This window comes from Vitis riparia, chromosome 8, assembly GCF_004353265.1.
Source record: "Vitis riparia cultivar Riparia Gloire de Montpellier isolate 1030 chromosome 8, EGFV_Vit.rip_1.0, whole genome shotgun sequence".
Classification (NCBI taxonomy): Eukaryota; Viridiplantae; Streptophyta; class Magnoliopsida; order Vitales; family Vitaceae; genus Vitis; species Vitis riparia.
Window position 1 is genome coordinate 2391993 of NC_048438.1, and position 16714 is coordinate 2408706.

Below are 16714 nucleotides of genomic sequence, written 5' to 3' on the forward strand. Positions count from 1 at the left end.
TAGTACAAATTCATAGTCAGTAAGAAAAAGTTGATTAAGTCCATGGTCACAGAGGATTGGACAGTGTTAGAGAACCAAGATCATATTTTTCACTCTGATTAAAAGAAAATGTATGTTTGAGGAGTCCTTAAGCTTTTCATTTATCCCCATAAAATGCCAAGTGGCTAGTCCTTGAGAATCAATGATTTGAATATGTCCGAGGAACAAATAGGCTGTATCTCAAATGGATAAGAAAAAACACGTCTCATACGGTTTCTCTGTAACTTTTTAGCAAGAATATTTGCCTATGAAATAGGATTTTTTATTTTTTTGGCAGTTTCTAAAACAATGGGATCATAGTTACAAGCACTACTGTTCCCATTATTGCCCTTGTTACCAAGAAAGCAAACATTACAACTAATTCAGATTTAAGCAAATTACTTCGGTGACCAAGCTCTGTAAGATCTCTCCAAGCTTCAAACAATTTCAGCTGGAACTACATGAACTCTTTAATCTTCACAAAGAGCTTTTGATAAGGGAATACAGGTCTCCGATGCATTGTTAATCATTAATGAGCTGGTGGATGAAAAACTAAACTCAAGAGATAAGCTAGTGCTGCTTAAAATTGATTTTGAAAAAGCATATGATATGACCATGTTAATTGGGGTTCGCTGGATCATGATTTGCCCAGAAAAGGGTTTAGATCCAAATGGAGGTTATGGATTCAGGTTGCTTGTTTTTAGTTAGTTTTGGGCTGATAGTAAATGGTTGAGAGAAATGTTGGTCCAAGGTGTCTCAAGGGCTCAGGTAAGAGGATATATTTTCTCCCTTTCTATGTATAAATGTGGCAGATGTATTGAGTAGAAAAATGCCAAGAGAAGAACAGAGAGGTACCTCCAAGGGATTCTTGGTAGGACAAAGCTGCATCCAAGTGTCTTATTTCTAGTTTGTAAATAACAACATTTTTTTCTCTAGAACCAAGAGAGGAAAACAGTAACCTTGAACTCATTCTTTTAGTTTTCAGTAGGGTGTCAAACCTTAATGCACACCTAGAGGGTGTCAAACCTTAATGCACACCTAGATAGAAAGCACCCTTGTTTGGTATTAATGTGAATATTGATCATCTTCATAGGGTAGCCTCTCTTTCAGGCTACAGGAGTTCAAGTTGACTCTCTCTCATCTAGGACCCCCTTTGGAACTGAATCCGGTATTTTTCAATTTATTAGATCCATTTTGGAAAGGATTTCAAGAAGAACATTTTCTCAAAAGAACATTTAGGAAAACAGATGGAAGAAAGTCTAGCTTCCCTTAGATGTAAGAATCACATTGGTACGGTCTCATTAGCTCATAATCCCACATACTTTTTATCCACTTTTCAAATCTTGACCAAGGTCCCTTCTAGGATTGAGAGAATCTAGGAAACCTTTCCAAGGTTGACCATCCAAGATGGCATAAGCCTCAATTGGGTGATGCTTAAGCCTTGATTACCTTATATTGAGGCTATAGCCTGAAGACTAATTTACATAATCTCGCCATGAGGTGAGCCTCAAGCCATAAGCCTAAATAGCCTTTTAAAACACCGGGGACATCAATGCTTTATGGCATAGGGTTATCTTAAGCATTTATAGGTCACACTCTAATGGTTTGAATGTCAACATTATAGTTAGATGTGACACAAATGACCTTAGAAAGTTATTTCTCAAGTTTTTTTTTTCTTTTTTTTCTTTTTTTTCTTTTTTTTGATGAGAAACAACAATGTAATATATTAAATAAGGATTGAAAGGTATAAACAAAGAATGAGAAATCCTCCCAAAACAAAGAACTTAACAAATGGGACCTCCAAAATACTAAATAAACCTATGCATCATATGGAAAGACACAAAACAACCTCTCCTTGCTAGCCCACACCATTGAACCTACACATCAACATTCAATCAAGTTGAATCAAATTAAGGGAAATGCCCTTAAAATTTGTGGTGCAAGAGACCCAAAAGGAAACAAGGAAATAAATTGTATTCCAAAGAACCTTTTAAGTCCTGATCGTATCCCCAAAAATTCTGGCATTTCTTTCCCGCCACACAACGCAAATCAAAGTAAAACAAGCATTTCTCCACAATACCAATCCTCTACTGGAGCTTCTCAATCCTTATATGCAATGGTCATCATGTCACAAATACTCTTAGAAGGAACCCAATCCAACTTAGTCAATCCAAATAATTTGTGTCACAACCCCACAATCAAAGAGCAATGTAAAAGAAGATAATCTACCGATTCTTCATGCTCCATACACAACATACAAACATCAAGACTAAGGGCTTTGTAGGATCTCTTCAGTTGTAGCATGTCATTGGTGTTTACCTTCTTGTGTGCCACTAACCACGCAAAGGACTTGATCCTAAGAGGGACTTAAGATTTCCAAGCAAAATTAGTAGGGACGAAAGGAACTGGTCAAAAAGACTGGACAAGGCTACAAAGAAAGACTTTACTGTAAATAAACCTGAAGAAGATAAAGACCATGTTCTCGCATCTGGAACAGATGGAGATAAATGCAAGCGAGTAAGAAAGGACATTAATCTTTCTAGATCCTCTATCTCAAACTCAGAGAGATTATAACGGAAGTTAAAATTCCAAGTGTCTGACAGTCTGATCGTATGGAGCGAGAGAGTGAGGCGAGGAGGGAGATTTTCGAGAAGAAAAGCGAAGTAGGAGAAGAAGGAAAGAGGGGAGCTTTGGGGTGGAGTCAAAGATTTTCGAGATCAGGGTGGAGGAGAAACAGGGCAAAACCCAAATCATTATTGTGGAGAGCAAGGGAGGGGTTTCATCTTGGGTCCGTTTGGGGCCGTTGAGTGTAGAAGTCCTCCTGGATAGCCTGAACCAGTGTATTAAGGCAGAGGATAAGGGAAAATGGGAAAGGGGTTGGAGGGAAAATGGGAGAACCTATTCTCTGGTGCGGGATGAGAACAAAGCAGGGTTTTTTATTAGATTAGGGGTGGTCGACCAGGAGAAGAGGAGGTTTAGTATTTTTATTCCGAAAGGGAGAGGCGAGAGAGGGGGTGGAACTTCATGGCGGAGATGTTACAGAAGGTGGTAGGAAGCACTGGCAAAAAGGAGAATAAGCAGGAGGAAAGGGTCATGGTGAAACCAAGAATGGATAAGTCATTCATGGAAATGGTGAAGGGGTCGAATGACAGGGGAGGTGAAGTGGTAAGAGTGGAAGTGAGAGAAGAGGAAATCAGTGGTAACCTGCGCAAACTGTAGCATTGCCTTATAGGCAACTGGAATTCTAGTTCAGCAAATGGAACGGAATGGATATGGAGAGATTAGGATGGTTAATGCCGAGGTCCTGGGGGTTGCAGGGTAAGCTAGGGTTGGCAAGGTTGGAAAAGGGCAGGATCCTTTTGGAGTTTCAGTATGTGGGTGAAGCCGATCGTGTTCTTTCCTCTGGAAACAGGCGGGTGGGAGGTGTCCAGCTGGGGCTGGAACGATGGAGCCCTAGGTGTGGTTGTGAAGATGAAGGTGGGAGTAGGAAGGAAGTATGGGTAAAGATTCTAGGGCTTCCTGTTTCATTGTGGGTGTCGTCCATCTTGCGGAAAGTGGGGGACGAGTGTGGAGGTTTTGAAGCCATGGATCCCCAGACGGAGAAGATGGTGGACCTGGAATGGGCTTGCATCCTAGTCAAGACAAAGAATGGAGGTTTGCCGAGCAGGCTAGACATAGTGGTGGAGGAGGTTTGTTATTCTCTATCTCTCTAGTGGGAAGTGAGGCCGGAGATGAGGAAGGTGACAACTGGCAGCCGTTCGAAAGGAAACTACAGAGAGGAGGTCAGGGGTGACGCTGCGGCACGCGCTACCCCGCGCGTTGGAGAGTTGGAAAGCACAAGGCCCGAGGCGCTGTTGCTGTCTGCTGATGGGATTGATGGGCAGGTCAGAGGGGCGGGTGGGGATGGGACTGGTAAGCGGGCCAGAGCAGGGTCTGGGGCCCGGGTTCTTGTGGATCTGGATCAGGTGGATGGGCTTCTCCAGTCAGGCCCGTCTGCGGGTAGGACGGATTTCCCAGGGTCCAACCCATCTACAGAACTGCATGGGGTGGCGATCGTTGGGGCCGGGCCTGGAGAGGATCCGCTATCTCCTAAGGCCCAATGGGGGGATAAAATGACATCGAGCCCATTAAAAGGGTTAAAACTAAAAGGGGCGGTGATTGAGGAGGTTGGGCCTGGGATTGGGTCGTCCTATTCTAAGCCAGTTTGGTGGGCTGATGTTGGTGCGAGCCCAGAATTGTCTGGGAGTAATGGACTGGCGGGGGAATATGTAGGCCCGTCCCAGCCTGAGAGCAGAAAAGGTAAGTTAGAGAGGGGTTCTCTCTGGGCGCAGGCTAATTACAGTGAAGGAAGAAATAGTGAAGTTGAATTCTTCAAAATAAGGGAGAAGGAAGACGTATGGAAGCAGCAAATGGCACCATCTCATTCAGTGACTGATCGGGCTTTAATCGAAGAGGAATCAAGGTATGGGTCTGTTCTGATTCAAAGGGGGGTTAGGGCCTCGGGGTACTCTTCTTCCTCTTCTCTTCCTTTTGATCGGACTCCAGAGGGGGAGTATTACGATCATTCTGGGGTTGCTTGTGAGGAGATCCAAAACGACACCCCGCTGAGCATGATTAAATCTGTCGAGAATGGTGGTGGGTGCTGGGATTTGGTCGAAGTCAACATTGTTAATAATAACGACAAGGAGTGGGAGAGAGGGTCAAAGTTGGCAGTGACTCAAGAAGTCAAAGAGGAAAGGGAGAATGGATGGGAGGATTGCAATCTAACCAAATTTAGCCAGTTTTTGGGCTTCTCGACAGAAGGGTTGGAGAAGGAAATTTTGAATTTCCTGGCAAAAATCAGAAAAAGAAGAGAAAAGATATACAGTAGAGGTGCGTTAGAGAAGACAAAATTTGAAAGGGAACTGAAAAGGCTTGAATGCTCAATCAACTATGAGGGAGGAAGCAAGCAGAGAAGTCCTTTACAGGACAGAGGGTGCCAACTCGTAGAAGTTAATGAAGCTTAAAATTTTGTGTTGGAATGTGAGGAGAGCAAATGATAGCTCTAAAAGGAAATTAATGAAAGCCGTTGTGAGAAGCCAGAAAGTAGATTTACTCTGTATTCAGGAAACAAAAATTCAATTGATGTCTGAGTGGGTGGTAAGAAGCATAGGAGTGGGAAGATTCTTAGATTGGAGGGCTTTGGATGCTTCTAGATAGGCAGGAGGCATTCTGATCTGTTGGGATAAAAGGTTGTTGGAGTTGTTGGAGTGGGAGGAGGGTCAATTCTCTATCTCATGTCGGTTTAGGAAGGTGGAAGATGGAGTTGTTTGGGTGTTCACGGGGGTGTATGGCCCGTTCACTAAAAATGAGAGGGATTGTATGTGGGATGAGATTGGGGCAATCAGAGGATTATGGGAAGAACCCTGGTGTGTAGGGGGGGATTTTAACGTTATCCTTTCTCAAAATGAAAGGAATAGGCAAGGGAGAATTTCTGCAGCAATGAGGAAATTTGCTCAGGTTATAGATGAGTTAGGCCTAATTGATCTCCCGCTGCAAGGAGGAGATTTTACGTGGAGTGGGGGGCCAAATAATCAGTATTGGGCCAGGTTGGATAGATTTTTGGTTACTTCTAGTTGGCTAGATCAATTCAGTAGTGTGATTCAAAAAAGGCTGTTTAGGCCTGTATCGGACCACTTTCCTGTGGTGCTGGAGGGTGGTGCTGTGAGAAGAGGTCCTTCCCCGTTCAGATTCGAAAACATGTGGCTTAAAGTTCAAGGGTTTCAAGAGCTAATCCATAGCTGGTGGCAGGGGATAGAGGTGAGAGGCAGTGCTAGCTATAGGTTGGCTACAAAAGTGAAAGCGGTGAAACAAAAGCTTAAAGTGTGGAATAGGGAAGTGTTTGGGAGATTGGAAGACAATAAAGTTGTTGCCCTTCAACTAGTGGACCACTGGGACATGGTGGAAAATGAGAGAAGATTATCAGAGGAGGAAACAGTATCAAAAAAGGAAGCAAAGGAAAGTTATGCTAAGTGGGCTTCTTTGGAGGAAACTCACTGGAGGCAGCATTCCAGAGAATTATGGTTAAGGGAAGGGGACAAAAATACAGGCTACTTCCATTGCATGGCGGCTGCCCATCGTAGATTCAATCATATGGACAGAATTAATATAAATGGGGTGTGGCTGACTGAGGAGAAGGATGTGAGAGAAGGGGTTGTTAATGCTTTTCAACACTTACATACGGAAAATTCAGATTGGAAGGCAGATATAGAAATGCTGCAGTTAGAGCAACTAAATCAGCAAAAGGCAGAGAACTTGGAGCACCTTTTTTCTGAGGAGGAAATCCATAGTGCCCTGATGGAGATGAATGGGGACAAAGCCCCAGGACCAGATGGCTTTACTATGGCATTTTGGCAAAGATGTTGGGTTCTAGTTAAAGAGGAGGTTTTGGAGTTGTCTAAAGAGTTCTATGAGCAAAGTGCCTTCATCAAGAGCATTAACAATACGTTTCTGGTATTGATACCCAAGAGGGGGGGGGCAGAGGATCTTGGGGAATTCAGGCCAATTAGTCTCTTGGGGGGGGGGGCTGTACAAACTATTGGCCAAGGTATTAGCCAATAGACTCAAAAAAGTGATAGGGAGAGTAGTATCCACTTATCAGAATGCTTTTGTAATGGGTAGGCAGATCCTTGATGCCTCTTTAATTGCAAATGAAGTAATTGATGCATGGCAAAAAAGGGAAGAGAGAGGTCTCATCTGTAAGCTGAACATAGAGAAAGCCTACGATAGTTTAAATTGGCAGTTTTTGATGAAAGTCATGAGAAAGATGGGGTTCGGATCAAAGTGGTTGGGTTGGATGTGGAGTTGTATCTCCACAGCCAAGTTTTCGGTGTTGGTGAATGGAGTGTCGGCCGGTTTCTTTCCAAGTTCTAAGGGGTTGAGGCAAGGAGATCCCCTTTCCCCTTACCTCTTTGTGATGGGAATGAGGTGTTGAGCAATCTTATTAGGAGGGCGGTTGAAGGGGGATTTTTGTCAGGGTGTAGGATCCGAGGAGGAGGAAGGCAGCCGGTGCATGTATCTCATCTGCTATTTGCGGATGATACTATAGTTTTTTGTGAAGCCAGGAAGGAGTATCTAACTTATCTGAGTTGGATTCTGTTTTGGTTTGAAGCCGCTTCAGGGTTAAGGATCAATTTGGATAAAAGTGAAATAATCCCAGTTGGCGAGGTGGAAGAGATGGAGGAGATGGCAGCGGAATTGGGCTGCAAGGTGGGCTCTATGCCTTCTGTGTATTTGGGGCTGCCTTTGGGGGCTCCTAACAAGAGTACCGCCGTGTGGGATGGGGTGGAAGAGAAGATGAGGAGAAGACTTGCGCATTGGAAACGTCAATATATTTCCAAAGGTGGGAGACTTATTCTCATAAAGAGCACGATGGCTAGTATGCCATTGTATCAAATGTCTCTCTTCCGTATGCCCAAGTCGGTTGCGTGAAGGCTAGAAAAATTGCAAAGGGATTTTCTTTGGGGAGGAGGAAACTTGGAAAGGAAAGTGCACCTTGTTAATTGGGATGTTGTGTGTACGGAGAAGGAAAATGGGGGACTTGGCTTCAGGAAGCTAGTCCCGTTAAACAAAGCTTTGTTGGGAAAATGGATTTGGAGGTTTGCTTGTGAAAAGGAAAATCTGTGGAAACAAGTGCTTTTGGCGAAATATGGGCAAGAGGGATTTGGTTGGATGACCAAAAAGGCTAATGGGACGTTTGGAGTAGGGGTTTGGAAGGAAATTATGAAGGAAAAAGATTGGTGTTGGGAAAATATATTATGATAAACGGCTCGTCTCGCCGTGACCTTCTCTTGAATTCTCAAAACTTCTGTCGCTCCATCCCCGCAGGGGCAGAGAACCCGTCGCTGTCTCGGCTGTGCTACCGGAGGCTCTGAGGAAGTCGGAATAGGAGAGCACTCATCTTGGGGTGGGCTTACTACTTAGATGCTTTCAGCAGTTATCCGCTCCGCACTTGGCTACCCAGCGTTTACCGTGGGCACGATAACTGGTACACCAGAGGTGCGTCCTTCCCGGTCCTCTCGTACTAGGGAAAGGTCCTCTCAATGCTCTAACGCCCACACCGGATATGGACCGAACTGTCTCGTGACTTTTACTATGGGGAATGGTACCAGAATCAGATTTTGGAATGATCTTTGGTGCGGTTGTACAGTGCTGTCCCAAAGGTTTCCTCACCTTTATGGGATGGCTGCTCATAGGAATGGCACAATAGAAGAAATGTGGGATCAGAATGTGGGCCAAGGAGATTGGGATTTAAGGTTTGTGAGGGGGTTCAATGATTGGGAGTTGGATATGGTAGGTAATTTGCTTCATACTTTGAGGGGGTACATTCCTACTTTAGAAGAGGATGCAGTTTTTTGGAAAGGGGGAAGAAACGGACAGTTTAAAGTAAAAGAAGCCTACAACTTGGTGGTAAATACCGTGGCTAACAATTTTCCGAAGAACAACATTTGGGTGGATAAAGTTCCAACAAAAATTCTGTTTTTTGCATGGGAAGCTACTTGGGGCAAGGTGCTTACGCTAGATAGGCTTCAGAAAAGAGGGTGGCATCTCCCTAATCGATGCTTCTTGTGTGGCTGCGAAGAGGAAACTGTAAATCACATCCTCATACATTGTATAGTGGCAAAAGTCCTATGGGATATGATAGGAGCTTTGGTTGGTGTTCAGTGGGTCTTTCTAGAAACTGTAAAGGAGGTCTTATTAAGCTGGAGGGGCTCTTTTGTAGGGAAAAAAAGGAAAAAGATATGGAAGTCTATACCGTTGTACATCCTTTGGACCCTTTGGAAGGAAAGAAATAGGTTTGCTTTTAAAAGGGGGGGGGGGGGTGATAGATATTCAGAAATTAAAAAATTCTTTTGTCTGTAATTTATGGTGTTGGGTGAGAATGTATAGTGGAGAGAGGTCGCTGTCTCTTATAGGCTCCTTGGAGTGGATAGCCTCCACATAAGGGCTGGTGGGGTTTTTTTTGTTTTCTTTTTGGTTGTGAGGCTTAGCTAGATTGTCTACTCCCTGTATACGTGTGGCTTTTTGGCCTCTTATCAATATATTTTGTGCTTGCTTATCAAAAAAAAAAAATTCCAAGAGAAAGGATAAGAAGACCCACGAAATGATGAGATGGGAAGGTTTTTAATTGTGACAATTTTGAATAGACTTAGGAACGGAGAACCCAAAGGTTGATCCCCCCACCACATTAGTCCTTCTTTTGTCTTGTTTTCTCCTGTTATTTTTATATTTTTAAGTAATAAGTAAGATTTGACTGTGTTCTTAGGGAATCATCTGAAGGAGGTTGGGACAGAACCTGCTCAAACATGCTCAATTCAGTGTCAGCTAATGTTGGCAGCAACACCACACAATAGAAGTTAGTATTTGAAAACCTTCCACATGCCAAACAATCGTCTGCCCACCACAAATGTTTCCAACAAATTCTTGAGCAATTACCCAACTAAAACAATTAAAACAAGCAAAGACATGAGATCCATAGGAAATAGCTTCCCCTGGAAACTGGTGAGGACCACCTGGTTATTGGAAATCTTTTATCCCTTTGAACTACCAAAACATCAGAGACCTAAAACAATTTATAGAAGTAACAAGAGAAAGATGAGTAATGTAAAACTTCAAGAGGAGTACATGAGGACCGTACCCAAGATAGTATCTGAGTTTCATGGTAGAAGCCCTTAAGCATAGTTGGGCGCAAAGGCCTGTCAATCAATCTACAAATGAGAACCTATACACAACAAAGAATCTAATTTCAGAAACATAAAGAAAAAGATCGAGTTGTCAAAATGAATAAAGCACAACATATATTTATTAACAGAACTAGATGACTTCTTTGCTAAATTAACCAAGTCAGACAACTGCTTTAGGTGTAAAATAAAATTAAAAAGATATTTTGTGAACTTATCCTAGCTGATAAGTTTATCGGATAAAACAGAATAAGAAAATAATAGACATTAAAAAAATAATTAGCATCACATGAATCTCAATAGAAGAACAACTAAATTAAGAAGACCAACCCAACATCTGCAGAGCAGAAATCTGTGAAAGAGAGTGTGTCAAAAATGGATTGTAGGTAGTGAAAGATTATAACCATATTTGTAACTGCACATAAGCCCATTTATCCAAAAGAAAAAAATCATATTAAATTAATGCCCAGTTATTCAAAATATTGTATATCTATACAAATAATTACACAACGACAAGCAGCTTCTGTCTGTGTTTTAAACTTCAACTTACTTTCTTCAGCTCTCGTCTTCAATTTCATAAAGTTCTTTCTTAGAAAGTCACATGGATTAGGGCAATGCTAGTACCTTTAGTTTAGGTCCCTGATTTATGTATTGTTACAATTTGTCTTTTGTGTTTTTATTATGGTGATAGGTGGACTGCAATGTTGAAGCATCTGTATGTTAGGGCTGTGGTGAAAATAAAGAACAGCTCATCCTCTTCTTATTGTTTTGCTGAGGTGGTTACACTTATCGTATGGGTTTTCATAGTTTAGAGTGGATCTGTTCATCCTTCATGTGGTAGTTACCAAGCTTTTCATTTTACTTTTTCTTTTTCTTTTCTTAATTAGAAACAAGATAAATCATTACATTGAACTTGGTAAGTACAAAGAATACAATGAAGGATGAGAAATATTCAGAAGATCTAGAAAAGAGAAGTGATTAAAAAGGAAAAAGTACTTGTATACCTGGAAAAGAAAGCAAAACAAACTGCATATCTGATAAAGAAAACCAAAAAAGTCCCCCACAGAGTACTACATGTTCAGCCCTTTGCTTGGCTATCCACTTCTTAGTTAGCGACATGTGAACTTCGAGAATAAGAACATTTCAAATTGCTCAGAACATCAATAAGTTGTGGGATCCACCCATTATACTTTGATGGGCCTCTTTCACCCCTAGACACCAATGAAAGGACAATACCAGAGTCATCCTTAACCCATAAATCTGAATTCTCAAATCATCACGGGATCCAGAGATACATGGAGGAATATTCTAAACCTTGTTTAGATTCCTTAAAAAAAAATTCTATTTGTCATGAGATTGCTTCAACAGGTTAATAAAAAAAAAATTTGATCAAAAACAAAATATATGTTATACTAAAAGGTACAAGGATGAGAGGTCCTTCCCACAAAATACAGATTCTGATCAAAGTAAGAAGACACCCCTCTATACAAAACTATATACAAGGTAACCCCCAACTATCTCAAACTTTTGAATCACAAACTGCAAGTCAGTTGAGTTGTATAACACTAAATGGAACTCCTCTAAAAGCAATAGTACAAGAGGCTCACAGAGAAGTGAAGTAAATCCCACAACATCCCTTCTGATCTCCCCTTATCCTCAAAAATCTGAGTGTTTCTCTCTTGCCACACAATCCACAATAAAGTGATGCAAGCAATTTACCAAAGAGTTTTGCCTCTAATTGAATTCCCCAAACCTCTAAAAGTAATAATCATCATGTTTCCAATACTCCCTAGTGGAACACAATCGAACCTTACTAGACAGAAGAGCTTGTGTTGTCCAATATTTAATGGGCAATGTAGAAAAAGGTGGTCGATCGATTTTTTATTTCCTTTGCATAAAATGCACCACTGAGGACAAAGGGATTTGTAGAGTCTTCTCAACTACAACATGTCATTACTGTTTACCTTCCTATGTGCTGCTAACCAAGTAAGGGCCTTAACCTTTGAAAGGGCTTTTAATTCAACAAAAACTTAGTCGAAAGAAACAAGATAGGATCTCAGAAATTGGACAAGGCCAAAAAAAAAAAAATTACAATAAACAAGTCTGAGGAGGATAAAGACCAAGCTTTTGAATCTAAAGCAGACGGAGACAAATGCACTGAACTAAGGGAAGACATGAGTCTCTGAAAGAGTTCAATTTCTATATCAGTGAGATTACGACGAAAGTTAACATTCCATGAGAGTGGACAGGAATTTTTTTTTTTTTTTTTTTTTTTTTTTTTTATTGGAAACGCCACAAAGATATATTAATATAAAAAGAAGTACAAGAAGAAGGATGAGAAATCCTCCCACCAAAGACAACTAAATTACAGGAAAATACACATAAAACAAACGAACTCCCACTAAGGACCAATCCCTATGGAGTACACACCGCTATCCAATCCAACTGAATCACATTAAGGGGAGTCCCCTTAAATGCCTTGGAACAGAAAGCCCAAAGGGAAGCAAGGAAAACAATAGAGTCCCAAAGGAACTCTGAATTCCTTGCTTTATCCTCGAAAATCCTTGTGTTTCTTTCCCAAAGGACAATTGAGACAGTAAGGTTTTTCACATAAATAACTCTATAAAGACCCGAGATTATGAGTACAAAGGTTGGTCACCGATGCCAAAGACCACTCCTTTTCCTAAGGAACCTTCAAAGTCGCTTCCCTAAAAGAGCATGATTTCTCAAGGAAGTCTTCCCAATCCCCAAAACTCTCAACTCATTTGGCCTACAAATAACATCTTAACTGCTAAAATGATCTTTCTTTCCTTCCCCCGCCCCTAACCAAAGGACATCCTTTTGCTATTTCTCAATCTTTAAGGCTATTGATAATGGGATCTTGAAGAGGGAGAAGAAATAGCTAGGGATGTGAGACAGACTTGATTGAATTAAGGTAATACTCCCCCCCCTCGCAGCGACAAAAAGGCATCTTTCCACTCATCCAATCTCCTCGAGATTCTCTCAACCATCGGATCCCAAAAACCTATCGTCTTTGAATTCCCTCCTAAGGGAAGACCCAGATAAGAGAAAGGTCACTATGACACTCTACAATCAACGATCGAAGCCAAACTAGATAACAACTCCTAGCTTGTATTAACACCGGATAGGGTGTTTTTTTCTAAATTGATTTTCAATTTTGATACTTGCCTAAAAACCAATAGGATTAACTTAAGGTTTTGTAGATGTCCCGAAGAGACTTTAGAGAAGAAAATGGTGTCATTTGCAAACTGTAGTAAAGACACTCTAGTCCTATCCCTTCCCACAATGAAGCCCTCAATTAACCCACTTTTTTCCTCTCTGATCATCATCCTACTTTAAACATCTGCTACTAAGGTAAAAAGAAAAGAAGAAAGGGGATCTTCTTGTCTCAAACCTCTAGTGGCCTTAACCCAACCTTTAGCATTTCAGTTAACAAAGATTGCAAAACTTGTTGAAGACGAGCATCCCCTCATCCAAGATCTCCATTTTAAGCTGAAACCCTTCCTTTCTAGCACATGGTCCAAAAAGCCTCAATCTACATGATCATAGATCACCTCAAAATTAATTTTAAAGACCACCCCTTCCTCTCTCAACCTCCTTTTCTCATCTACCACTTCATTGACTATCAACACAACATCCAAAATTTGTCTTCCTTCAACAAAGGCTCCTTGAGAACTAAAGATTATTTCATGGAGGACTCTGCATAATCACCCTAATAAGACCTTAGCTACTATCTTATATAAACTTGTAACCGGGCTAATAGGTTAGAAGTCTGATATCTTAAAGATTTAACTCTTCTTGGGCACCAAGGCAATGAAAGTGGTATTAATACTTTGATTTATTATCCCATTACTGTGGAACTCTAGAAACACCCTCATAAGGTCCTCTTTGATCACATCCCAACACTCTTGATACATTGCAATAGTAAACCCATTAGGGTGCCTGGGGTTTTTTCCTTATTCAATTGGAAAACTGTAAGGAGTACCTCCTCTTCAGAAAAGGGTCAATCTAGCCAAGCAACACTCTCTCCAGAAACAAGGAACCAATCTAAACTTTCAACCCTCCAAGAAACACCTGCAGATTTGGAGAAGAGCTTCCCAAAAAATTTACCATCTCCTCTTAAATAATTTCAATGTTGCTTAGAGTCACACCCTCCTCAGAAACCAATGACTTTATGAATTTCCTATTTCGCCTTCCATTGGCCACTCTGTGAAAGAACTTAGAATTGCAATCCCCTTCTTTTATCCACTTAACCCTTGATTTTTGCCTCCACTGGACCTTTTCCTTTAACAACAGTTCCTTTAACTTCCTTCTTCTTAAAGTCCTCTCAGATGACAGATCATGATTCAAATTCTCTTCTTGTTCGCTGAGATCAATTCTACCTATGTCCCAAAGAATCAAATTTTTCCTCTCTCTTAAATCTCCAAAGGCTACTCTATTCTAATCTTTCAACTTTGATTTAACGAACTTTAGTTTCCTCATGAACCTATGACCTTCCCAACTGTCAACTTCACACTCTTGCCACCAAGCACTAAAATTGTCCTTAAACTCAAAATGGAGCAGCCACATATTCTCAAACCTAAAAAGAGTCGTGCCCCACTTAAAAGGATTAGTCTCCAAACAAATTAGACTATGATCTGAGGTCCATCTAGGAAGTGCCTCTTGGAGACTTTGAGAGAAGAAATGGTCTCACTCAATTGACAACAACAATCCGTCCAACCCCTTGCAAATAAGAGCATCTTGCATGTTTGACCAAGTAAAAGACGCATTTCTGAGAGGGGGATCAATCAACTCACTCTCTCTTATAAACTCATCAAAACACCCCATGTTCAAGGTTAACCTAGAAGCACCTAATTTCTCGAAGATCCTCCTTATTTCATTAAAGTCCCCTACTACACACCACTTTGGGAATGTTAGACCAAATAGGTCTTGTAGCTCCATCTAAAAATCCCTTCTCCAAATAGGCTTGTTCAGAGCATGAACTAAAGTTAACCAAAAGGAACCATCTTCATCAAAATTCAACTTCACAATTAACGAAAAAGACCCTAACACATTCTCTGTACACTTGAACTTATTTGAATCCCATAGGATCACAATGCCCCTCGATGCCCAACAAGCTAGAAGATCAACCCATTCTTTGTTTCTTCCTTTCCAAACACTACCCACAAACCTCCTATCCCAAGTTTCTCTCTTTGTTTCACAAAGCATCACAATATCTAGTTCTTGAGAACTCATAAAACCTTTGACAATCCTCCTTTTTCTTCTTAAAACCCAACCCTCTTGTATTCTAACTCATGATCTTCATGTAAATAGAAAAGAGCCCAACAAAAACCTCAACAAACCTAAGCCTCCCCCTAGGTTCCGCAAAAAGTCTATCTCTTCCTTCTGAAATAAACATTGTCTGCAAGTTAAACACTCCTACTCTCCATTGCCAAACCTTTCTCACTTTCTTTGACAATTCTAATCCTCAAACTCTCCAACACCGAATGTACCTTGACCATCTTCCTAGGCATTAGGCCCTCAACATGAAAACCTTCCAACAAGAGAGGTTCTAGATCTTGGGACAAACCTCCACTTGAGACACAACACTCCTCTAAGCTACTAAGTGGTGTCCTATGGAAAGAACAATCTTTTAGTTTTTGGTTAAAGACTACTCTAAGGGAATCCACACCTTCCGAAATGGGAATGCCAACAATAAGGCTAGACTCTGCACCAAGAAATTTCATTTGGGGAACAGCCTAAGTAGCTAGGCTTGACTCCAATGAGTCCAACGAGAGAGGCCGACATCGAACAAAGTGAACAATAGAAACAGAAGAGATGGGAAGGGAGTTTGGAGCAAAACCCCTGACCAAAGGTTGGCCCTTCACAAAGGTTTTTGAGCTAAGAAGACACCTGATTTGACAAACCGCAATGCGAGAGCTCTACGCCTCCCCCTGTCTCCACGATGATTACTTGGGAAATTTCTTAGAGAGAAAACTTATCGCCCTAATTGAAGACCAAAGTGCCTCAACCCTTTACTAGACTTGCTTCAGTCGAAACAACCATATCAATTTTGCCCTTCAACACAGAAGACGACGCCTTAAGGTGCGGAAGCCAGCATTTTGCTCGGCGCCTCGTGACAATTAGGGATGCTCTTCTCTTAGACACAATTGAAAGGATATCCATTGAAGAAGAATTTGAGCCCTAACATTTTGGAGACAAAGGCTCTGATGGTCCACCCTTGGAAGACCCAGTTGTACCCCTTTCTATCTCATGGGCTTGTTTGACAACTGCATTAGCAAGAGGCCCAAGACCAACTTCTCCACATAGGCTCGCTCCATTCTGGGCCCTAGCTGAAGACTAGACCTTTTAATTTATAGCTAATGGCTTAGTGGGCCTAGATGGGCTTCCCACCATTAAGCCCCTCTAATTCCCTCTTAGGCCTTTCGTTCTTTTTAAAACACCAGACATATTTGAATTTCAAATTTGAGAAGGGGAGAGAGAAAGAGGCTTACAGTTGTAGCCCTCATTCACTCCTGTGATGCCCCGTGTCCCCCCTACTTGTTTAAGCCTAGGAGAAATGCCTCCTCCTGCTGAGTCGAACTCGCCCATAGTTTTAAAAGGCTCAAGGCGCACCAAGGCGCAAAGTAGTCCTGGAGCCTGAGGCGCAAGGCGCACCTAAGGAGCAAGCTTTAGCGAAGTGAGGCGCATCTTTCACAACTATGAACTCACCTCTACTACGAGTTGACTCAAAGTCCTCAAATGGCGGTTTTCTTCATCTTCTCTGATGACTATAACTATAACCATGAAAGTCCAAGCTCCATCTTCCACCTTCGTCCGCGCAGGCAACACGACATTTAGGTGCATTCCGCCCACAACTTTACCTTCAACAAATCTACAAGCCTCAAAGAAGCCCGCACCACCTCCATTACCTTTCCCCAATTCTTCATAATGTAGCATAACTTATTCTCATTCCA

At 41.6% G+C, this 16714-nt stretch overlaps 1 protein-coding gene across 2 annotated transcripts in view; it reads right to left on the bottom strand.

The window, feature by feature from the left end:
• Positions 1 to 16714, bottom strand: part of LOC117921160 (probable polyribonucleotide nucleotidyltransferase 1, chloroplastic) — an 88718-nt gene that overhangs the window by 56097 nt on the left and 15907 nt on the right. For both annotated transcript variants that reach the window (XM_034838968.1, XM_034838967.1), the window contains exon 5: positions 9695 to 9778. In XM_034838968.1, coding sequence (XP_034694859.1) covers positions 9695 to 9778 — 84 coding nt within the window. The remainder of the gene's footprint in view (positions 1 to 9694; positions 9779 to 16714) is intronic.